This window comes from Oncorhynchus mykiss, chromosome 1, assembly GCF_013265735.2.
Source record: "Oncorhynchus mykiss isolate Arlee chromosome 1, USDA_OmykA_1.1, whole genome shotgun sequence".
NCBI classification, from domain to species: domain Eukaryota; kingdom Metazoa; phylum Chordata; class Actinopteri; order Salmoniformes; family Salmonidae; genus Oncorhynchus; species Oncorhynchus mykiss.
This window is the reverse complement of record NC_048565.1, coordinates 59,277,407-59,302,836: the sequence shown is the minus strand read 5'-3', so window position 1 is coordinate 59,302,836 and position 25,430 is coordinate 59,277,407. Positions and strand designations below refer to the sequence as shown.

Here is a 25,430-nt window from a genome sequence, read left to right as displayed (position 1 = left end):
TCACCGTAACAGCCCTAGCAGTGACATACCCATGGGTTGGATGATACTTTTCTCGTCAATCATCTTGAAAAAAATGTACACTTAAAAACGTAAAATAAACCAATCCTCCATTGTTAACACAATGGAAAGGTCAAATGCTTTATTATCTAAAAGTTGAACGTTTGTGCACGATAGAGAGAAACATCAAGAGTGATGTGGGCGCTGGGTGTGAGCAGGTGGGTCTGGGCAGGGGCGATGTTGTGGATGTTTGTGTGTCTCTGTAGATTGTCGTTTGAATGTGTATGTTTTGTATTGTTAAAATAAAATGACAAAATCTTACAATTTTGTGGGGGATTTTATCATGCAGAAAAAACATGACAAAATTATTATTAATCAAAATCAAAACTGCCGTCATCATTGCTTTGCACAAAAGGGCTTCACAGGCAAGGATATTGCTGCCAGTAAGATTGCACCTAAATCAACCATTTATCAGATCGTCAAGAACTTCAAGGATAGCGGTTCAATTGTTGTGAAGAAGGCTCCAGGGCGCCCAAGAAAGTCCAGCAAGCGCCAGGACCATCTCCCAAAGTTGATTCAGCAGCGGGATCGGGGCACCACCAGTACAGAGCTTGCTCAGGAATGGCAGCAGGCAGGTGTGAGTGCATCTGCACGCACAGTGGGGCGAAGACTTTGAGGATGGCCTGGTGGGCACCAAAGAAGCCACTTCTCGCCAGGAAAACCATCAGGGACAGACTGATGATATTCTGCAAAAGGTACAGGGATTGGACTGGGGTAAAGTCATTTTCTCTGATGAATCCCCTTTCCAATTGTTTGGCGCATCCGGAAAAAAGCTTGTCCGGAGAAAACAAGGTGAGAGCTACAGGACTGATGTCCTGTGTCATGCCAACAGTAAAGCATCCTGAGACCATTCATGTGTGGGGTTGCTTCTCAGCCAAGTGAGTGGGCTCACTCACAATTTTGCCTCAGAACACAGCCATGAATAAAGAATGGTACCAACACATCCTCCGAGAGCAACTTCTCCCAACCATCCAGGAACAGTTTGGTGACGAACAATGCCTTTTCCAGCATGATGGAGCACCTTGCCATAAGGCAAAAGTGATAACTAAGGCTCGGGAAACAAAACGTTGATATTTTGTGTCCATGGGCCAGGAAACTCCCCAGACCTTAATCCCATTGAGAACTTGTGGCCAATCATCAAGAGGCAGGTGGACAAAAAAATAAAAATAATAATCTGACAAACTCCAAGCATTGATTATACAAGAATGGGCTGCCATCTGTCAGGATGTGGCCCAGAAGTCAATTGACAGCATGTCAGGGCGGAATGCAGGGGTCTTGAAAAAGAAGAGTCAACACTGCAAATATTGACTCTTTGCATCAACTTCATGTAATTGTCAATAAAAGCCTTTGACACTTATAAAATGCTTGTAATTATACTTCAGTATTCCATAGTAACATCTGACAAAAAATATCTAGAGACTGAAGCAGCAAACTTTGTGGGAATTAATATTTGTGTCATTCTCAAAACTTTTGTCCACGACTGTATATAAAAAGGTCCCACAGTTGACAGTGCATGTCAGAGCAAAAAACAAGCCCGGAGGTCGAAGGAATTGTCCGTAGAGCTCAGAGAGAGGATTGTGTCACGGCACAAATCTGGGGAAGAAGCATTGAAGGTCCCCAAGAAAACAGTGGCCTCCATCAATTCTTAAATGGAAGAAGTTTGGAACCACCCAAACTCATTCTAGAACTGAGCAGGTTCAGGGAGGTGACCAAGAACCCAATGGTCAATCTGACAGCGCTCCATAGTTCCTCTGTGGAGATGGGAGAACCTTCCAGAAAGACAACCATCTCTGCAGCACTCCACCAATCAGGCCTTTATGGTAGACTGGCCAGACAGAAGTCACTACTCAGTAAATGGCACATGACAGCCACTTGGAGTTTGCCTTAAAAAAGGCACCTAAAGGACTCTCAGACCATGAGAAACAAGATTCTCTGGTCCGATGAAACCAAGATTGAACTCTTTGGCCTGAATGCCAAGTGTCATGTCTGGAGGAAACATGGCACTATCCCTACGGTGAAGCATGGTGGTGGCAGCATGATGCTGTGGGGGATGTTTCACAACGGCAGGGACTGGGAGACTTGTCAGGATCAAGGCAAAGATGAACGGAGCAAAGTACAGTGTTCCTTGATGAAAACCTTCTCCAGAGCGCTCAGGACCCCAGACTGGGGCTAAGGTTCACCTTCCAACGGGACAACGACCCGAAGCACACAGCCAAGACATTGCAGAAGTGGCTTTGGGATAAGTCTCTGAATGTTCAAAAGTGGCCCAGCCAGAGCCCGGACTTTAACATCTCTGGAGAGACCTGAAAATTGCTGTGCAGCAACGCTCCCTATCCAACCTGACAAAGCTTGAGATCTGTAAAAAAAAATAGGAGAAACTCCCCAAATACAGGTTGTGCAAGCTAGTAGCGTCAGACCAAAAGAAGACTTGAGGCTGTAATAGCTGACAAAGGTGCTTCAACAAAGTACTGAATAAAGGGTCTGAATACTTATGTAAATGTTTTATTTTAATATAATTGCAAAAATGTCTAAAAACCCACGTTTCCTTTATAATTATGGGGTATTGTTTGTAGATTTATGGGAGAAAATTTTTTTATTAAATCCAATTTAGAATAAAGCTGTAACATAAAGTGTGGAAAGTCAAGAGGTCTGAATACTTTCATAATGAACTGTAATTTATAAATGAAGCATTCGTGTTTAGTGAGTCCACCAGATCAGAGGCAGTAGGGATGACCAGGGATGTTCCCTTGTTAAGTGTATGGAGTGGACAATTATCCTGTCCTGCTAAGCATTCAAAATGTAATGAGTGCTATTGGGTGTCAGGGAAAATGTATGAAGTAAAAAGTACATTATTTTCTTTAGGAATTTAGTTTAGTAAAAGTTCATATACCTTCAAAAACTACTTAAGTAGTACTTTAACATTTTTACTTCACTTGCACTAGGGCACTGTTTTTAAAATGTACAACATAAAATGAAGCATTTTCAGGATGTAGGCTACCTCGTTTCACTCACTCCGTTTCCCGACTATTTTCATCCATTTTGTGCCTAGACAAAACCCAGCTTCAGGCTGCAGTTTTAAATCACACACAGACACACATTGTGGTATCAAAATAGGTTTTATTTTACATATTCGAACATTGTCAAAACTTGAACTTTTTGTTGCATATAAATCTTTTAAAATAAGACAGTTCAAATTATGAAAATTGTACAAAAGTAACATTCACAAAAACGTGTTAATTATTTCCATGACAAATTTAATTCCATCCTTTTCTGCATTTTCTAATTTAAACCCACCACCAATGCCATAGGAGAAAGACGATTGGTGAGATCAAGTACAGTAAACAGCAGCACGGTAGCGTGACGTCACAGGGCAGGATTGAAGGAGTTCGCCAGCTAACTTTCCTAAATATTCTGGATTCATATGTTCAAGTTTATATACACTTGAAATTGGCACAGTAACTGACTCACTCAACATTCCAAACGACTGATAGAGTTTCTTTCTTAACAAACCGGAAATTCAAGAGCTAGCCTACATCTGAGCGTTTCTCAAAGTTCGCTGGCTAACTCTGTGAACCCACTGTGTTACACTCCTCCAGAGTAGTTTCCCTGTTAGTGGTGGTTAATCTACTGAAGTGCCCGAGTAGCTTTACTGAACCGAAGTCTATCTCTGTAAGCCTGTCAATTCCTACGCCTGTAATTTCTGAGCCTGAAGGTGGCACTACAGCCATTCTGTATAAAGAACCATATAGGGATATACAAGCCATATAGATATACACGTATATGAGATATACACGTGTACATATATATATATATATAAAAAATACAGTATGACGCTGTCTGCCCAAGTCACTAGTCGCCTCAAGCTCTTTCCTGAGAGTTAACACTAACGCTACCTCTCTACCTACTAAATACAAACTAAAAACTACTGAGCTGAACTGAGTGAAGTAAAATCAAGATGTACTGAGCTGGCCTGGTTACACAACCATAGTTGTTGGCCTGGAATTATGCTGAAAACTTTGAAATGGACCATGTGAGAATAAAATATTAGAGCCAGCTCAGTTTGAACGGAACGATGGCGCAAGAAAAGCATCGGCCTTCCGCTCTACCTGTGTCAATGTAGTCGGAGCCGGTTTGTCTGGTTTTGCATTCAATAGCCACACATGGCTGACATACAGTGTAGTGGTTCCAGGCAAACCGTCAACAGCCCTTGTATTAGTAGTCCTGTATTCTCTACTGGAGGTGTTTCACAGTAAACAGAAAGAAAATAAAGGGCAAGTCTGACTTCAGTGTCCTTCTGCCAGCCAGTTTAACTGATCCTAGATCATTTGTTTAACCTCAGCCTCAAACAGAGAATCAACCCATTTAACTACAACTATTCCACTGACACTAGATTCCCGACTGAAAATACACACCAAGACTACACTACCCAGAAGCCCTTTAGCTTAGAATGGCAATACAAGCCAGTCCTCTCGCAGCCCTCTACAGAAAAACTATTTTTAATCAGTCCCCCCCCCCATACATAGGTTCTAAGAAGAGTTCTAAGGAGTTCCACTGGGTGTTTCTGCGCTTACGAGAAGTCCAACCCATGTGTGCCGACAGACAGACTGAAGGTTTGTAGTGTCTCATTGTCCTGGCTCAGATCTGCTCTGGGGTAAGAATGGAGTATGGGCTCACACACAATTTCTCGTTTCCTTTCGCTCTCCCTTAGTCTCACACACACACACACACACACACCCCTTTCTTGCTCTCTCACACGTGCAAACACACAAACTGTGGATGACTAGAAAGAGACCGGAGTACCAATACACCAAACTCCATTTAGAATCAGAACCAGAAACCCTTTAGTTCAGAATTAGTGTTGCCTTCTTTACATTCTAGTTAAGCTAAAAACAAATTAGACAGTAAGGCTGAACTTAATGTTCAAGTTCAATTTAAATTCATTATTTTGCATAAAGCATCAAACAACAACAAAAATTATACAATTCCAAAAAACAAAGCCAAGAGTTGCATCCGATGCAAAGCTGCACATGTAGAGCAGGGCGACTGAGAGCCACCTGCCTAACACTCAACCCAGGCCAAATATCAGCATTAATGCCTCTTACTGATCCTTCCCACCGACTGCCTGCTCAACACAGGTGTAGACAGACCCGCTCGCTCTCTCCCTGCGACCCCCACCCCCCCCTCACTTTTTTCTGAATTTCTCTTTCCATGCTTCTCGCTCACTCCTTCCTCTCCCCATCCTTCTTTACCAATCCCCCTTCTCCCTCCCTCTCTCTCTCTGGCCGATAGAATTAAAACTAAAGCCTTTACGCACCCCAATTAGGGGAATGACTCCTCAAACTCCCTTTGTCCCTCAAACCCTTCAACTGACAGACAGACAGACAGCTAGTCTCGGATCTTAGTGTCTGGCCTGTTCAGAGGCTTTCGGGGGCTCAGGGTCCTGGGTAGGGCTGTGTCCCTCAACAAACATGTTAGGGATGTCCTGGCCGAAGTAGATCTTACTGTTGGCTGCTATCGCCTGGTACTTCATCAACTCAAGGTACTCGGGTGTTAACTTCAACTGGAAAGATGGGAGAGAGATGATGTCAGAGAGTGAGTATATATATATATATATATATATATATATATATATATATATATATATATATATATATATATATATACACACACACACACACAGACATGTCTTACCCTGTTAGCTTCAGCAAACTTAGCGGCTGTATAATACTCTGCATCAGCCCTGGCCTTCATTTTTGCCAAGAACGCAGTGTCTGAAATAGACAGAGTTCATTAATATGCACACACACACACATCCCCCCCCACACACACACACACACACACACACACACACACCCTCTATTTCAGAGATCCTCTTCTCAGTCTCTTTCTCCATCACCTTCTGTTGGAAATGAATCTGTGCTACTTCAGCCACCTTCTGAGCCTCTGAGAGAAAGACAGCGGTGTGCGGTGGGGAAAAGAAGAGAGAGTATATAGTGTTACGGTTTATTTACTCCACTTAGCTCTCCAGTTATTTCAGATACACAACTGGTTGTGTACTGTAAGTGTGTATACTAATGAGATGGAGTGTTGCTACGTTACCGATGACGGCTTTCTTCCTCTCAGTCTCAGCTTCTTTCTCCACAACCTTCTGAGTCTGAACCGTTACCAACAGACGAGTCTTCTCCCCCTCCCTACACACACAGTGAGAGAGAGAGAAAGGTTACACACACACACAAAGTGAGGTTTATAGAAATAACTAAAAAATAGAGTGAGACACTGGACAAATGATAGAGAGAGAACAGAAGAGAAAAAGAAAGAGTGAGAACACTCACATGAGCTCAAAGTTTCTCCTGATGGCCTCTGGGATTTTGGGCTTGGTGACTCGGACAGCCTGGGACATAAGAGACACACTCAGTATATACAAACCAGAGCTCCGTTCAGTAGCCGAACGCAGGGCATAACATTACATTTTTGGTCCACCAGCCACTCAGATTTTTAACCAGCCCAACATCCCTCCCCCTACAATTACACTAACAAAACAGGAAAGAACATGCTTTGTAATGTTTCTAAAACAATACATGTATTACTAGTAAGAAGAATTGTGGTATACTGTTTAATTTCATTTTTTGTGACCCGAGTCTTTTAACCAAAAGAACACAGAAGAGACGAAACATGGCACCTGCCCCTTTAAGGGTGGGAGATTACCATGGTAACGTGACTTGAGTCATGTCTATGCAATCTGGAATCAGAGCTGGTCATGGGTGAACCTCAGCCACGCTCAAGGTCCTAAATGAAATCATAACCGCCATCGATAAGAGACATTACTGTGCAGCTGTATTATCGACCTGGCCAAGGCTTTCGACTCTGTCAATCACCACATTCTTATTGGCAGACTCGACAGCCTTGGTTTCTCAAATGATTGCCTCGCCTGGTTTACCAACTACTTCTCTGATAGAATTCAGTGTGTGAAATCGGAGGGCCTGTTGTCCGGACCTCTGGCAGTCTCTATGGGGGTGCCAATGGGTTCAATTCTCGGGCCGACTCTCTTCTCTGTATATGTCAATGATGTCGCTCTTGCTGCTGGTGATTCTCTGATCCACCTCTACGCAGACAACACCATTCTGTAAACTTCTGGCCCCGCTTTGGACAGTGTTAACTAATCTCCAGACGAACTTCAATGCCATACAACTCTCCTTCCGTGGCCTCCAACTGCTCTTAAACGCAAGTAAAACTAAATGCATGCTACTCAAATCGATCACTGCCCGCACCTGTCTATCACAGTGCCATCCGTTTTGTCACCAAAGCCCCATACACTAACCACCACTGCGACCTGTACACTCTCGTTGGTTGGCCCTCGCTTCATACTCGTCGCCAAACCCACTGGCTACAGGTTATATACAAGTCTCTGCTAGGTAAAGCCCCGCCTTATCTCAACTCACTGGCCACCATAGCAGCACCCACTCATAGCACGCGCTCCAGCAGGTATATCTCACTGGTCACCCCCAAAGCCAATTACTCCTTTAGTCATCTTTCCTTCCAGTTCTCTGCTGCCAATGACTGGAACGAACTGCAAAAATCTCTGAAGCTGGAGACTCACATCTCCCTCACTTGCTTTAAGCATGAGCTGTCAGAGCAGCTCACAGATCACTGCACCTGTACATAGCCCATCTGTAAACAGCCCATCTACCTACCTACCTCATCCCCATACTGTATTTATTTATTTATCTTGCCCATATGCAACCCAGTATCTCTACTTGCACATTCATCTTCTGCACATCTACCATTCCAGTGTTTAATTGCTATATTGTAATTACTTCGCAATCATGGCCTATTTATTGCCTTAACTCCCTTATCTTACTTCATTTGCACTCCCTGTATATAGACTTTTTGTTCTACTGTATTATTGACTATGTTTTGTTTAATCCATGTGTAACTCTGTGTTGTTGTATGTGTCGAACTGCTTTGCTTCATATTGGCCAGGTCGCAGTTGCAAATGAGAACACACAACGCACAAAATTTGAGAGTATTGACCACCTCTATATGGTCAAAGTAGATTATATTTTTGTTCAGTTTAGTGCTTTGACTTTGTGTGATTAATATACCAGCTATGAAACTAAAACGCCAGATACTTTGAAAACAGGTACTGCAGCATTTATTTTTGCTATAAATGTGATCATACTTGGGCACTGTGGAACACAGACCAACCGCCAACGTGGCTGGTGAAATAGACATATTACCTGCCAATGCCAAAATCTACCCACATTTGGCAGGTGTTAATTTTAGGCCCTGATTGTCAAATGCTGAGATAGAAGTGCCACAAATAGCACTGATGCGATTCCTTATTCTACATGTCAGAGAGGCATTATTGTTCTACATAACATATTATTAACTGAATGTTCCAAAACATTGCTTCCTGCTGAATGCACCCAACCACTCAGGTGAGTGTGTGTTTGTGTCAGGGTTGGGGTCAATTCCCATTTAATTCAGTCAATTCAGGAAGTAAACTTGGCGCAAAGTGGTAATTTCACTTTACTTCCTGAATTGACTAAATTAAATGGGAATTGACCCCAACCCTGACACAAACACACACTCACCTGAGTTGGAATGGAATCAACCCCAATCCTGGTGTGTGTGTGTGTGTGTGTGTGTGTGTGTGTGTGTGTGTGTGATTGACCCCAACCCTGGTGTGTGTGTGTACCTGTATCGTTAGTCCAGGCGCCATAGAGTTTAGGTCTTTCTGCAGAGCGATTTTCAGGTTCTCATCAATGATATCTGACAAACCAAGACGCAGGAGGGGAAAAAAAAGAGTTAGACTGATGTATAGAAAGTGTCTCAGCAGATATACAAGTGAGCGTGTGAGTGCTCACCAAACAGCTCGATGTAGACCTCCTGTAAAGTGTGTACGCTGCAGAATTGGTTGAGTTCGTGGTGAATCTTGTTGAAAATTAGAGTTTTGTCATAATCAGCTGTATAGTTCTTCACTGTGTCCACCACTGTGAAGAGAGAGAGAGAGGTTAGTATACACTAGGAAAGTAGAAACGTCACCCCCCCCCTTTCCAACTACATAGCAACAGGGACAACGTAGGTGTCCTAGGGATCCACTCTGTTAGCTAGTAGTTCTAAAGGTCTTACCAGATGAGGGCACCAGCATGTTGACCACCTCTATACGGTCAAAGTAGATCATCACTCCCCCACTGTGGAGAGAACATATCAGAAACATGGTCACGAACATGGTCAACGTCCTCCGCCACACAAGCACACACAAACACCTTTCAGAAACACCATGCAACGGTTCTAGATTTACCTAGTTCCACAAGGCACGTTCTTTATCTCATCAGTTTGAAGAGTCGTCTGGAAGAGAAAGTTTTTTTAGAACTGATCTGTAGATGTAATAAAGGCCAGCATGATGTGGTATCCAGAGTTAGAAGTCAGGGGTCAGGGTTTAGGGGTCAGATAGTACCTGTACTGATCTGTAGGTGGTAAGAAAGGGCATCATAATGTGGTATCCAGGGCCGTTGGGTGCAGTTAGCAAAGCTCCTCCTCTAAAACACAGAAATGAACCAATAATATGAATCTACTTTTCACAGTACTTCACTACCTGGTGAATGGATGACAGAGGGTTGGGGGTCATGGATCATACCTGTAGTAAACAGCTAGGTGCCCCTCCTCTATCTTGTGAATGGAGGAGTGCAGCAGGATGGCCATCACTGCAGTTACTGCACCAACTACTGCCCCCACGTGAGTCATCGTCATCCTCACCCAAACTCACCTACAACACACACACACACACACACACACACACACACACACACACACACACACAGTTACAGAGTGAGAGAACAAAAGATGAAGCAGTGCTTTCCATATATTAATTTACCAGCGGTGGGCTGCCAAATCGTTGCCACCACTACAAAAAAAAAAATATTACAATTTGTATTCAATTTAAAAACACAATTTTCGGGTGGTAAAACATTTTCAGTGCAAACTGTATAAAGATGGAGCTATATTTTTTTTATACAAGATCATCTGAGAACTAACAATCACCTAAATAAAACTAAGAGTCAGGGAAAATCTAAAATTCAAGTAACGGCGCAATGAATTAAAAAAAAATGTTTTAGTCACTCAGAATTGGAACACGGCATAAGGCATGGCAAAATGTGTAGGAAATTAGCTTCAAAGCCACAAATTCTCTCTCAACCCCATGACAAAATGTGTAGAAATGCAGGAAATTCACTTTAAAACTGTAAAATGTTGTCTCTACCCATGGCAAAATGTGTAGAATTGTCATAAATTAGCTTTAGCTTTTTTAGGCTAGGGAGCAGTATTCGGAAGTTTGGATGAATGAGGTGCACAAAGTAAACTGCCAGTTACTAAAGCCCAGAAGCTAGGATATGCATATAATTGGTAGATTTGGACAGAAAACTCTAAAGTTTCTAAAACTGTTAAAATTATGTCTGAGTATAACAGAACTGATATGGCAGGCGAAACCGAGGACAAACCATCCCCCCAAAAAATCAAAACAAAAAAATCAGCCTACCTCTATTTTCAATGGCTATCACTTTGATAATAAGGCAAAGTCCTCCCAGATTGCAGTTCCTAGGGCTTTCACTATATGTCAAAAGTCTTTAGAAAGAGTTTCAGGCTGGTTTTTGAAAAAATGAGCCAGAAATTGTAGTTTTTCAAGGTGGCTCCCATTTTGTCTGTAGTGTTTCCAAGCACGTGGAAGAGAGCACGTTCTTTGGTATTTTTCTCCGGTAAAACCAATAACAATTCACCGACCTTAAATTGTATCATTTATTTACGTATTAGGGTACCTAAGGTTTGATTATAAACGTTGTTTGACTTGTTTGGAATAGTTTATTAGTAACGTTTGGGATTCATTTTTTATACATTTTGATGGAGGGAAACTGGGTGGATTATTGACTGAAGCAAGCCAGCTTAACTGAGTTTTTATAGATATAAAGAAGGACATTATCGAACAAAAGGACCATTTGTGATGCAACTGGGACCTTTTGGAGTGCCAACTGAAGAAGATCAAAGGTAAGGCACTTTTAATATCGCTATTTCTGACTTTCCAGGCACCTGCCTGGTTGAAATATGTTTTTCATGTGTTTGTATGCAGGGCACTGTCCTCAGATAATCGCATGGTTTGCTTTCGCCGTAAAGCCTTTTTGAAACACGGCGGTTGGTTTAACAAGAAGTTAAGCTTTATTTTGATGTATTACACTTGTAATTTTATGAAAGTTAAATATTTATAATACTGTAGTTTGAATTCGCCCTCTGCAATTTCACCGGATGTTGGGCAGGTGGGATGGTAGAACGATGTATAACACTTGTATTTTTATGAAATGTTTATGAATTTGGCGCTCTGCAATTTCACTGGATGTTGTCGAGGTCGGTCGCTATCGGCACGCCTGCGCCAAACAGGTTTAAAAACTTTGGCCAAGAGCCAGGCCTTTAAAATTGTCTGAGACCATGCCATTGGCTACACCCACTATGCCTTGTCTGGATAGAATCTAAGTATTCTGCATGCGCCAAATCCATCTCTTCTACACCTCCTGCAGTATAAAACAATTGAATGAAAACACACTAAATAAAGCCATCTAGAAACATACAACTGTAAAAAAGTACCCTATATGGTCTACTTAATCTACTTGCATGAAATATTGCATTCCGTGTAGCACGGGTGAAACAATAGATCGATATGACATTCACACACTGCTGTAGGTGATAATCAATGACCTTTCCTGCTGCTGGACCAGCCGACCTGTGTGTGGCAGTAATGAGTGATTTTACTGGAGGTGGATTTTGTGCATGCGTACTAGGTCAAAAACAATACTTTTTCCAGAAAAGGCATTTTTTCAGTTGCATGTAACTTTTTAATTTTGACCTTTTGAGAATGGATACCTTTTGTTTTTACCCCCCCAGAAAAAAAGTATAGATTCTTCTCTATCCTCTATTCTAATTCAGAATACATAGTTTAAGAGCTATTGAAGGTTGAAATCAAAATCAGAAAAAAAAAAAAAGGCATGGACTTTTCTCTATCCTCCCGATTCAGAATATATCATTTTCATAGTCATGGCAAACTTGGAGCTATTGGAGAATGAAATCCCCCCCCCACTCCCACAAATGTTGTTTATAACAAATTCACACACCAAAATGGCATGTATTTTTCTCCATCCTCCCGATTTAGAATCTATAACAGTCATAGTCACGTCACACTTTTTTGAAGAGCTATTGAATAATTACATTTTCTTCAGGAGTTCAAACAAACAAAAAAGGTGTGGATTTTTCTCCATCCTCCCAATTCAGAATATATCATTTTCATAGTCATGGCACGCTTTGTTTAAGAGCTATAAAATATTGAAATCTGAAATCATATTTTTTATTTGACAAAAAACAAGTGTAGATTCTTCTCCATCCACCCCTTCAAATTAGTGTATTTTGCTATTTCAGCAACACTAGTTGCTGACAGGTTTATAAAATTGAGCACACAACCATGCAATCTCCGTAGACAAACATTGGCAGTAGAATGGCCTTCCTGAAGAACTCAGTGACTTTCAACGTGCCATCATCATAGGATGCCACCTTTCCAACAAGTCAGTGTGTCAAATTTCTGCCCTCCTCGAGATGCCCCGGTCAACTGTAAATGCCGTTATTGTGAAGTGGAAACATCTAGGAGCAACAAAGGCTCAGCCGCGAAGTGTAGGCCACACAAGATCACAGAACAGGACCAGTGAGAGCTGAAGGGCGTAGCGAGTAAAAATAGTCTGTTCTCGGTTGCAACACTCGCTAAAGAGTTCCAAACTGCTTATGCAAGCAACGTCAGCACAGAACTGTTCGTCGGAAGCTTCATGAAAATGTTCCATGGTCGAGCAGTCCCGCACACGAACCTAAGATCAACATGCGCGATACCAAGCATCGGCTGGAGTGGTGTAAAGCTCGCCGCTATTGAACTCTGGAGCAGTGGTCGCGAGAGAAACTCTGAAAAAAATAAAATAAATACATGCTTGGTTCATTGAACCGGGGTTACGCGTTTCGCGTTCTCTGGAGTGATGAGTCACACGTCACCATCTGGCAGTCTGACGGACAAATTTGGGTTTGGCAGATGCCAGGAGAACGCTACCTGCCCCAATGCAGTAACAATTGTAACGTTTGGTTGAGGAGGAATAACGGTCTGGGGCTGTTTTTCATGGTTCTGGCTAGGCCCATGATCATTTACACAAAACCCACTCTTCCTATTCAAGGCTTCTTCTTCTCTATCATTTATCTAATATCTCAATGTCCAAAGTTTAGCCGATTCCAAGACGCACAGCCAGCGAGGCTTGCTGACTGTGTCAGCCGCTCCATCTGTACGCGTCGGCACACAGACAGGCCTAGACTACTACTCGTCTTTCAGGCCACAACTCCACCAGTGGAATAGGCTGATCGAAAAAGATTTGGCTCCTCTCGTCCCTCCCGTAGCATGCCAGCCAAATCCGTAACAGTCAAAAACAATTGGCATGGACGCTACAGGGCGATAACATATAATTTTCAGTCACCCATTTGGTTGATGGTGTTACAGAGCTTTTTCTGGGGGGGTCCGAAAGACAAATGGCAAAAAAAGTTCATGTCAAGCCCTGTAAACAACATTGGACACATGAATGTTCTTGCAACATTCCCATGAAATGTGTCTACAAAAAAATAATTATATTCTGAGAACACGGCAACCATGTTCTGTGTTTGTTTGGTATGATGTTGATGGGCGATTCTCCCAACTCTCAGAAAACTAACCTGGAATATTCTTGCACCGTTGCAATAAAAATGTCAGGGCTTAACATTTACTTTTTTTTGCCACTTTTACATTGGACAAGATGTTTTTATTGTCCAAAAAAAAACAAAATAAATGTTTTTACTTGTGTATGATGCAAGGAACCAATACAAAATCAAATGCATTACTATCTTTTTTTTAACCATAATTTTTCTAAAGGTTACCCTCTGCCTATTGGCTTCTTCGCATATTCAAGCCTGTCTCAAAATACAACACTGCCCCTTTAAGGCTCTCCTGGAGAATGGTTGGCAACCCTTGGTAGCATATAAAATATTCCAACATTACAATAACAGCCAAATACTTGTAATGGCTTTATAAAAGAATTCCCTCCAGGGCTCGAAATTACCCATTGCCCTTTGGACGATGAAAACATGTCTACGGTTCAAAACCAACTCTGGGACAGTTGAGATAACAGATCTAAAATTCATAAAATCACTGTACATAAAAACAATGTTGGAAAGCAATGAGGATCATGCAACAGAGCAGACCGTTGGCTAAAAATGTCTAGTTTTATTTATTCATATTACACTGAACAAAAATATAAAATGCAACATGTAAAGTGCCATGTTTCATGAGAAAAAAAATAAAATAAAGCCCTTTCCTGGGGAGAAACTAATTCTGATTGGCCGGGCCTGGCTCCGCAGTATGTGGAGTATGCCCTCCAAGGCCCACCCATGGCTGCACCCCTGCCCACTCATGTGAAATCCTTAGATTAGGGCCTAATGAATTTATTTAAATTGACTGATTTCCATATATTAAGAGTAACTCAGTCAATTATTTTTGAAATTGTTGCATGTTGCGTTTATTTTTGTTCAATATATATATACACAGTGTATTCGGAAAGTATTCAGATCCCTTGACTTTTTCCACCTTTTATTACGTTACAGCCAAAATTGTTTACAAATATATGAAAATAAAAAAATAAATCACAGAAGTATTCAGACCCTTTGCTATGAGACTCAAAATGTAACTCAGGTGCATCCTGTATCCATGGAGCCTCGATGTTTTCACAACTTGGAGTCTACCTGTGGTAAATTCAATTGATTGTACACGATTTGGAAAGGCACCCACCTGTCTGCATAAGGTCCCACAGTTGCAAAAATCAAGCCATGAGGTCAAAGGAATTGTCCGTTGAGCGCCGAGAAAGGATTGTGTCGAGGCACAGATCTGGGGAAAGGTAACAAAAAAACAGTCTGCAGCATTGAAGGCCCCCAAGAACACAGTGTTCTCCATCATTCTTAAATGGAAGAAGTTTGGTACAAGCAAGACTCCCTCCTAAAGCTGGCAGCCCGGCCAAACTGAGCAATCAGGGGAAAGGGCCTTGGTCATGAAGGTGACCAAGAACCCGATGGTCACTCTGACAGAGCTCCAAAGTTCCTCTGTGGAGATAGTTGTCTTTCTGGAAGGTTCTCCCATCTCTGCCAATTAGGCCTTTATGGTAGAGTGACCAGGTGGAAGTCACATGACAGTCTGCTTGGAGTTTGCCAAAAGGCACTTAGACTCTCAGACCATGAGAAACAAGATTATCTGGTCTGATGAAACCAAGATTGAACACTTTGGCCCGAATGCCAAGTCTGGAGGAAACCTGGCACCATCCCTACGGTGAAGCATGGTGTGGGGATGTTTTTCAGGGGCAGGGACTAGGAGACTAGTCAGGATCAAGGCAAAGATGAACGGAGCAAAGTACAGAGAGATCCTTGATGAAAACCTGCTCCAGAGCACGCAGGACCTCAAATTGAGGTGAGCGTCATATCAAGTACAATAAGACAACAACCCTAAGCACAAAGCCAAGACAACGCAGGAGTGGCTTTGGGACAAGTCTCCGAATGTCCTTGAGTGGCCAAGCCAGAGCCCGGACTTGAACTTGATCGAACATCTCTGGAGCGACCTGAAAATAGCCGTGCAGCAACGCTTCTCATCCAACCTGACAGAGCTTGAAAGGATCTGCAGAGAAGAATGGTAGAAACTCCCCAAATACAGGTGTGCCAGGCTTGTATCGTCATACCCAAGACCTCACATTAACACAAAATGATTCATTTTTCACACAGGGGAAAGATAATGCATGTCAGAAATATCATGCTGTGTTTAGTAAATGCAGATCTAAAATTTTAATTTCTGCTGTGCATCAGACTAATTGTGCTTCAGTTGCACTTCTCCGCTCAGATGAGAATTCACAAAACGGCCATTCCAACAGCAGACAGCGCTCTGACTGACATGTAGCTTTTGTCTCCAGCACTTTTGTTGGTGTAGCCAGCCTACATTTCTCCAGTAAAAAACTCAAGATTAACTTTAAGCAAAACATTAGGAAATGTTGCTGGCTACATTTTTTCTATGATAAACATTAGAAATACGATGGCCAAGCAACTCATTTTGTGAGGCTTGCCAGCCAAACAGCGTTTCATTTCTGTTCATGAAAATTAAGCTATTTTCAGCAGAATGTGTTGCACTGATGTATTTTCTGTGAAGTTAAACTATGGTTGTAAGTCCCTGATCACAATATTGAAGCAACAAAAATCCTTACCTTTCAATATAAAATGCAACCCCTGTCAATACACAGCTGGACTCACCTTCTCCTGTTTTCTCCAGTAGTGGAATTTACAAACAAGCACTCAAAACCTCAACTGTTCTGGGGAAGTATAAAGCTCCATAATGTGAAAGGTGAAATGAAGAACATGCTTTATCTCCTTACACATTGCACAAGTTGGCTGCAGGTATTTACTTAAAAATAAGCTACAAATATTAACATTTCTTTAAAAACTAAAGTAATAGTAAACAGTGTTGAAAAACCACCCTGTGGCTATTTCCAAATACCACCCTGTGGCTATTTCCAAATACCACCCTGTGGCTATTTCCAAAGGTATACCGCCCAAGCCTAATAGATACGCTAGCCTATTAGCCACATTATAACTGACTTGTGATCCTTGCCCTTGCTAGTTTGATGATTTTGACATTCCCAACCTGAGTTACATTCGTCCATTTTTGTCAAAAATATTGAGTCATTGAAACAAACAGTGCATTCTGAATGGAGGCTGCAAATAAATGTACCAGGCCAGCTGTGATTTACAACCTGATAGCTATATTTTTTGGACTACCAAGAAAGTTATTGGCAAATTATATTAATCATGCATTGAACAGCATCCATCTATTCTGACAATGCCTTAGTGTACATCATGCAATGTTTATTCAAACATAACCTATTTTTAAAACCTCTTATAAAGTTGGTTTTGCAGCATAAACTGGGAAATTTATATTTCACTGATTTAAGTGTGTTTCATATCAAATAACATATTTAGCAGGTTATTGCGGGTGTTGCGAAATGCTTGTGTTCCTCGATGCAAAGTAATTAAAACGTTGTCAGTTCCCACTTTAAGGGAAAATTCTAAAGTTGTGGGAATATTTGTTGTTGGCTGGGAAAGGCTCATCAGGATGGACTCTCTGCACGACGTAACGTCATCAATTTGGGCACCAGGCGATACCGTATAGCCTCCCTCGATTTTCATAGTCATGGCATGCTTGGCTCAATAGCTATCGATGATAGAAAAAACGAATATCAAATATAAAACTTATTGTACCTGATTTGACATTAAACAAAAGCCACGGGTTTAATGGAGAATCGCCATATTCAACATCCCCTGTAAACCCAGATTCTGGTTCAGACATGTAACCAAAGACAGGCAGAAACTGATTCTCCATTAGGAATTCCCAATCACACTTGTAGGCGATGTTAAAAAAACAAAAAATAATAATAATAATAAATATATATAAAAAATATAGCCTATATATATATAAAAAATATAGCATATATATATATATATATATATATATATATATATATATACACACAATTTAAAAAAATAAAAAAAAATAAAAACTTGTAGGCGATGTCATGGCGACGTTGAATAGCTAAGCGCATGCGCACAAACACGTCATCGGATCGGTCGTCTCACGCCAAACAGCGCATGCGCACGCAGTCAAATCAAAGGCACTCCTTTGATCTAAAGTTGTTCTTGACGAAAACGTGCCAGTTTGTCACTTTCACAAGGTTGGAGTAATAACATGTTAAACTACTTAAGACATTGGCTCAAATCTAGGGTTGTGTCTTTAGTTTTTGGAAAAAAATTAAGGAAGAATTATTTTCACTTCTCTCATTGCTTTCTCAAACCCAGGCCTGGTCTGTTTCGCGAACGTTCCCGGAAGTCTCGCAATTTGCGCCTCTGGATTTAGAAACTCTGATGTAATATAGTATGTGTGTATAATACCGTTATAGGTTAGAAATACTACCTCGTCACAGCTAACGCTAACTATCAAGCCTACTCTATCAATTTAAAAACAGCCAATAATCACTGCAATAAAAGCTATTAACCTAGTTGGTTAGCTAGGTAATTTATTATCTGATATGATTCGTGTTAGCTAGCTAGCTAGTTCAGTCCTGCTAACTTGGCAAATCGCACGTCATGCCTGAAAATAATACATACGCCAAAACTAGCTACTAGTTCCAATTTAGTTCATGTGCAGACTGAAGGGCTTCATACAACCTTACCAGTGTATTGAAGCGATAGATCTTGTATTTTCATCCAGTTGACATCGACCCATCAGCACCTCGTCAGCAACACTGAAGTACTTCCGGGTCACGGAATTTATAAAGCGTTCAAATTAAAGTCCTCCACGTAATAGAAAAGTGTCATTAACCTATAGTATTTTAAACCTGTATTTATGAATAATGTATGAAAAATATTTGTCTAAACATTAACAATGATATTTGTTCATATCTAATTCACATTTGCATTAAATGTTGGTTTTAAAACATGTTCCAATGTCAAATAAATGCCCCCAATGCAAATCACTGTATATGCATTACATATTGGCTTAATCTTCAAGCCTCATATCCACTATGAATTGTCAATGAAGTAGTCCGCAACTCAAGGTTGTGGTGCGTTCTGTGTAACACGTGTTCAATATTTTCAACTCGTGCATTGCTTGACTGTGGTGGTACAAACGGAAGTTCATAAACAGTCAAGCCAGTTAGCTTGCTATCTAACAAAAAAGCTAACCACTTTTCTAGATAGTTTTCTAGATAGCGAAAATAACCTTATCCATGCTGCAAACCTTTTTGCAGCCTTGCAAAGCACATGTGCATCAAGTACTGAAAATGCAGACTAGACATCAGGCAAAAACAACATATGGCATTATTTTAATTTCACCTTCATTTAACCTGGTAGGCTAGTTGAGAACAAGTTCTCATTTACAACTGCGACCTGGCCAAGATAAAGCAAAGCAGTGCGACACAAACAACAACCCAGAGTTACACATGGAATAAACAAACATGCAGTCAATAATACAATAGAAAAAGTCTATATACAGTGTGTGCAAATGAGGTAGGATAAGGGAGGCAAGACAATAAGTAGGCCATAGTGGTGAAATAATTACAATATAGCAATTTAACACTGGAGAGATAGGTGTGCAGAAGATGAGTTATAAAGACACTGTGGTACAAATATAGCAGTGTACAGGAAAAACAATATTTGTGCCTGTGTAAAAGGGGTTGGGATTACTTACTAGGGTCTGTAGAATATACAGTGCCAGGTAATATTCAGAACTTTTTCCATATTTTTTTACATTACAGCCTTATTCTAAAATGTATTAAATAAAAATGTTCCTCATCAATCTACACACTATCCCATAATGACAAAGCGAAAATATGTTCAGAAAATGTTGCACATTTATTATAAATAAAAACAGAAATACCTTATTTACATAAGTATTCAGACCCTTTACTATGAGACATGGAAAGGGTACCAAAAAACTCTGCAGCATGAAGGTCCAAGAACACAGTGCCCTCTGTCATTCTTCAATGGAAGAAATTTGGAACCACCAAGACACGTCCTAGAATTGGCCGCATGGCCAAACTGAGCAATCGGGGGAGAAGGCCCTTGGTCAGGGAGGTGACCAAATACCAGATGGTCACTCTGACAGCGCTCTAGAGTTCCTCTGTGGAGATGGGAGAACCTTCCAGAAGGACAACCATCTCTGCAGCACTCCACCAATCAGGCCTAGAGTGGCCAGGCGGAAGCCATTCCTCAGTAAAAGGCACAAGACAGCCCTGGCACCATCCTTACCGTGATGCATGGTGGTGGCAGCATAATGCTGTGGAGATGTTTTTCAGCGGCAGGGTCTGGGACACTAGTCAGGATCGAGGGAAAGATGAACGGAGCAAAGTACAGAGAGCTCCTTGATCAACACTTGCTTCAGAGTGTTCAGGACCTCAGACTGGAGACGACGGTTCACCTTCCAACAGGACAACGACCATAAGCACACAGCCAAGACAACGCAGGAGTGGCTATTGTGTGTAGATTAATGAGGAGGAAAAAAACTATTTAAGCCATTTTATAATAAGGCTGTAACGTAACAAAATGTGGAAAGGGGTCTGAGTACTTTCCGATGGCATTGTATATACACACTACATGAAAAAAAGTATGTAGACACCTGCTCGTTGAACATCTCATTCCAAAATCATGGGCATTAATATGTAGTTGGTCCCCCCTTTGCTGGTATAACAGCCTCCACTCTTCTGGGAAGGCTTTACATTAGATGTTGGAACATTGCTGCGGGGACTTGCTTCCATTCAGCCACAAGAGCATTAGTGAGGTTGGGCAGTGATGTTGGGCAATAAGTCCTGGTTCGCAGTCAGAGTTTCAATTCATCCCAAAGGTGTTCGATGAATTTGATGTCAGGGCTCTATGGAGGCCAGTCAAGTTCTTCCACACCGATCTCGACAAACCATTTCTGTTTGTGCACGGGGCATTGTCATGCTGAAACAGGAAAGGGCCTTGAAACTGTTTCCACAAAGTTGGAGGCACAGAATCGTCTAGAATGTCTTTGTATGCTGTAGTGTTAAGATTTCCCGTCACTGGAACTAAGAGGCCTAGCCCGAACCATGAAAAACAGCCCCAGACCATTATTTCATTATTACAGGTTGCAATATGCATTGGGGCGTTCTCCTGTCATCCGCCGAACCCAAAATCGTCTGTCGGACTGCCTGATGGTGAAGCGTTATTCACCATCAGGGTAGGGCAGGGTAGCCTAGTGGTTAGAGCGTTGGACTAGTAACCGGAAGGTCGCAATTCAAACCCCCGAGCTGACAAGGTACAAATCTGTCGTTCTGCCCCTGAACAGGCAGTTAACCCACTGTTCCTAGGCCGTCATTGAAAATAAGAATTTGTTCTTAACTGACTTGCCTAGTTAAATAAAGGTAAAAAAAATAAAAATCACTCCAGAAAACACGTTTCCACTGCTCCAGAGTCCAATGGCGGCAAGCTTTACACCACTCCAGCCAACTCTTGGCATTGTGCATGGTGATCTTAGGCTTGTGTGTGGCTGCTCGGCCATGGAAACCCATTTCATGAAGCTCCCGACGAACAGTCTTGTGCTGATGTTGCTTTCAGAGGAAGTTTGGAACTCAGCAGTGTGTGTGATTATATATATATACTGTACATACAGTGGGGCAAAAAAGTATTTAGTCAGCCACCAATTGTGCAAGTTCTCCCACTTAAAAAGATGAGAAAGGCCTGTAATTTTCATCATAGGTAAACTTCAACTATAACAGACAAAATGAGAATAAAAAAAATCCAGAAAATCACATTGTAGGATTTTGAATGAATTTATTTGCAAATTATGGTGGAAAATAAGTATTTGGTCACCTACAAACAAGCAAGATTTCTGGCTCTCACAGACCTGTAACTTCTTCTTTAAGAGGCTCCTCTGTCCTCAACTCGTTACCTGTATTAATGGCACCTGTTTGAACTTGTTATCAGTATAAAAGACACCTGTCCACAACCTCAAACAGTCACACTCCAAACTCCAATATGGCCAAGACCAAAGAGCTATCAAAGGACACCAGAAACAAAATTGGAGACCTGCACCAGGCTGGGAAGACTGAATCTGCAATAGGTAAGCAGCTTGGTTTGGAGAAATCAACTGTGGGAGCAATTATTAGGAAATGGAAGACATACAAGACCACTGATAATCTCCCTCGATCTGGGGCTCCACGCAAGATCTCACCCCGTGGGGTCATAATGATCACAAGAACGGTGAACAAAAATCCCAGAACCACACGAGGGGACCAAGTGAATGACCTGCAGAGAGCTGGGACCAAAGTAACAAAGCCTACCATCAGCAACACACTACGCCGCCAGGGACTCAAATCCTGCAGTGCCAGTACATGTCCAGGCCCGTCTGAAGTTTGCTAGAGAGCATTTGGATGATCCAGAAGAAGATTGGGAGAATGTCATATGGTCAGATGAAACCAAAATATAACTTTTTGGTAAAAACTCAACTCGTCGTGTTTGGAGGACAAAGAATGCTGAGTTGCATCCAAAGAACACCATACCTACTGTGAAGCATGGGGGTGGAAACATCATGCTTTGGGGCTGCTTTTCTGCAAAGGGACCAGGACGACTGATCCGTGTAAAGGAAATAATTAATGGGGCCATGTATCATGAGATTTTGAGTGAAAACCTCTTTCCATCAGCAAGGGCATTGAAGATGAAACGTGGCTGGGTCTTTCAGCATGACAATGATCCCAAACACACCGCCCGGGCAACGAAGGAGTGGCTTCGTAAGAAGCATTTCAAGGTCTTGGAGTGGCCTAGCCAGTCTCCTGTCAGGTGCGTGAATGAGGACCCAAAAGCGAATTAACAAACAGAGTTTCTTTAATGATGAACACACGTGGGCTCAGATGGACAGGTAGATTCCGACAGGACAGGACAAGGTTGCAGCAAACACGATGATAGTCTGGTTCAGGCATGAGACACACAAACAAGAATCCGACAAAGACAGGAGCAGAAACAGAGAGAGATATAGGGACCTAATCAGAGGGAAAAAGGGAACAGGTGGGAAAAGGGGTGAATGAGGTAGTCAGAGAAGACAAGGAACATCTGGGGGAAAGAGGGACAGAAACGGTAACCTAGTACGACCAGCAGAGGGAGACAGGGTGAAGGGAAAGGACAGAAACAAGACACAACATGACAATACATGACAGTACCCCCCCACTCACCGAGCGCCTCCTGGCGCACTCGAGGAGGAAACCTGGCGGCAACGGAGGAAATCCTCGATCAGCGCACGGTCCAGCACGTCCCGAGAGGGAACCCAACTCCTCTCCTCAGGACCGTACCCCTCCCAATCTACGAGGTACTGGTGACCACGGCCCCGAGGACGCATGTCCAAAATCCTACGGACCCTGTAGATGGGTGCGCCCTCGACAAGGATGGGGGGGGGGGGGGAAGACGAGCGGGGGCGCGAAGAACGGGCTTGATACAGGAGACATGGAAGACCGGGTGGACGCGACGAAGGTATCGCGGAAGAAGAAGTCGAACTGCGACAGGATTAATGACCCGAGAAATACGGACCAATGAACCGCGGGGTCAACTTGCGAGAAGCCGTCTTAAGGGGAAGGTTCTGAGTGGAGAGCCAAACTCTCTGACCGCGACAATATCTAGGACTCTTAGTTCTACGCTTATTAGCAGCCCTCACAGTCTGCGTCCTATAACGGCAAAGTGCAGACCTGACCCTCTTCCAGGTGCGCTCGCAACGTTGGACAAAAGCCTGAGCGGAGGGGACGCTGGACTCGGCGAACTGAGATGAGAACAGCGGAGGCTGGTACCCGAGGCTACTCTGAAAAGGAGATAGCCCGGTCGCAGACGAAGGAAGCGAGTTGTGGGCGTATTCTGCCCAGGGGAGCTGTTCTGACCAAGACGCAGGGTTGCGAAAAGAAAGACTGCGTAAGATGCGACCAATAGTCTGATTGGCCCGTTCTGCTTGACCGTTAGACTGGGGGTGAAAGCCGGAAGAGAGACTGACGGAAGCCCCAATCAAACGGCAAAACTCCCTCCAAAATTGAGACGTGAATTGCGGACCTCTGTCCGAAACGACGTCTGACGGAAGGCCATGAATTCTGAAAACATTCTCGATGATGATTTGTGCCGTCTCTTTAGCAGAAGGAAGCTTAGCAAGGGGAATGAAATGAGCCGCCTTAGAGAACCTATCGACAACCGTAAGAATAACAGTCTTCCCCGCTGATGAAGGCAGTCCGGTGACAAAATCTAAGGCGATGTGAGACCACGGTCGAGAGGGAATGGGAAGCGGCCTGAGACGGCCGGCAGGAGGGGAGTTACCGGACTTAGTCTGCGCGCAGACCGAACAAGCAGCCACGAAACGACGCGTGTCATGCTCCCGGGTGGGCCACCAAAAACGCTGGCGAATGGAAGCAAGCGTACCCCGAACGCCAGGGTGGCCGGCTAACTTGGCAGAGTGAGCCCACTGAAGAACGGCCAGACGAGTAGGAACGGGAACGAAAAGAAGGTTCCTAGGACAAGCGCGCGGCGACGGAGTGTGAGTGAGCGCTTGCTTTACCTGCCTCTCAATTCCCCAGACAGTCAACCCGACAACACGCCCCTCAGGGAGAATCCCCTCGGGGTCAGTGGAGGCTACTGAAGAACTGAAGAGACGAGATAAAGCATCAGGCCTGGTGTTCCTAGAGCCCGGACGATAAGAAATCACGAACTCGAAACGAGCGAAAAACAGCGCCCAACGCGCCTGACGCGCATTAAGTCGTTTGGCAGAACGGATGTACTCAAGGTTCCTATGGTCAGTCCAAACGACAAAAGGAACGGTCGCCCCCTCCAACCACTGTCGCCATTCGCCTAGGGCTAACCGGATGGCGAGCAGTTCGCGGTTTCCCACATCATAGTTACGTTCCAACGGCGACAGGCGATGAGAAAAATATGCGCATGGGTGGACCTTGTCGTCAGAGAGGGAGCGCTGAGAAAGAATGGCTCCCACGCCCACCTCTGACGCGTCAACCTCGACAACGAACTGTCTAGAGACGTCAGGTGTAACAAGGATAGGAGCGGATGTAAAACGATTCTTGAGGAGATCAAAAGCTCCCTGGGCGGAAACGGACCACTTAAAGCACGTCTTGACAGAAGTAAGGGCTGTGAGAGGAGCTGCCACCTGACCGAAATTACGGATGAAACGACGATAGAAGTTCGCGAAGCCGAGAAAGCGCTGCAGCTCGACGCGTGACTTAGGGACGGGCCAATCAATGACCGCTTGGACCTTAGCGGGATCCATCTTAATGCCTTCAGCGGAAATAACAGAACCGAGAAATGTGACGGAGGAGGCATGAAAAGTGCACTTCTCAGCCTTCACAAAAAGACAATTCTCTAAAAGGCGCTGGAGGACACGTCGAACGTGCTGAACATGAATCTGGAGTGACGGTGAAAAAATCAGGATATCGTCAAGGTAAACGAAAACAAAGATGTTCAGCATGTCTCTCAGGACATCATTGACTAATGCCTGAAAGACAGCTGGAGCGTTAGCGAGGCCGAAAGGAAGAACCCGGTATTCAAAGTGCCCTAACGGAGTGTTAAACGCCGTCTTCCACTCGTCCCCCTCCCTGATGCGCACGAGATGGTAAGCGTTACGAAGGTCCAACTTAGTGAAAAACCTGGCTCCCTGCAGGATCTCGAAGGCTGAAGACATAAGAGGAAGCGGATAACGATTCTTC

General features: G+C 43.1%; 1 protein-coding gene across 2 annotated transcripts; it reads right to left on the bottom strand.

Annotated features, from left to right (window-relative positions):
- Nucleotides 1–3,154: 3,154 nt before the first annotated feature.
- erlin1 (ER lipid raft associated 1) lies at nucleotides 3,155–18,513 on the bottom strand. 2 transcript variants are annotated; one of them, XM_021606181.2, is made up of 12 exons: nucleotides 18,408–18,513; nucleotides 9,698–9,826; nucleotides 9,518–9,599; nucleotides 9,362–9,408; nucleotides 9,190–9,251; nucleotides 8,925–9,050; nucleotides 8,756–8,829; nucleotides 6,390–6,448; nucleotides 6,157–6,248; nucleotides 5,911–6,000; nucleotides 5,749–5,828; nucleotides 3,155–5,617 (listed from the first exon to the last, which is right to left on the bottom strand). In XM_021606181.2, the coding sequence occupies exons 2-12, from the start codon at nucleotides 9,808–9,810 to the stop codon at nucleotides 5,456–5,458; spliced, it is 987 nt and encodes a 328-aa protein (XP_021461856.2). In that variant the 5' UTR covers nucleotides 9,811–9,826; nucleotides 18,408–18,513; the 3' UTR covers nucleotides 3,155–5,455. The 2 variants fall into 2 exon arrangements, with proteins under 2 accessions (XP_021461856.2, XP_021461868.2); XM_021606193.2 differs by lacking the exon at nucleotides 18,408–18,513 and adding an exon at nucleotides 14,939–14,982.
- Between the last annotated feature and the right edge of the window lie 6,917 nt (nucleotides 18,514–25,430).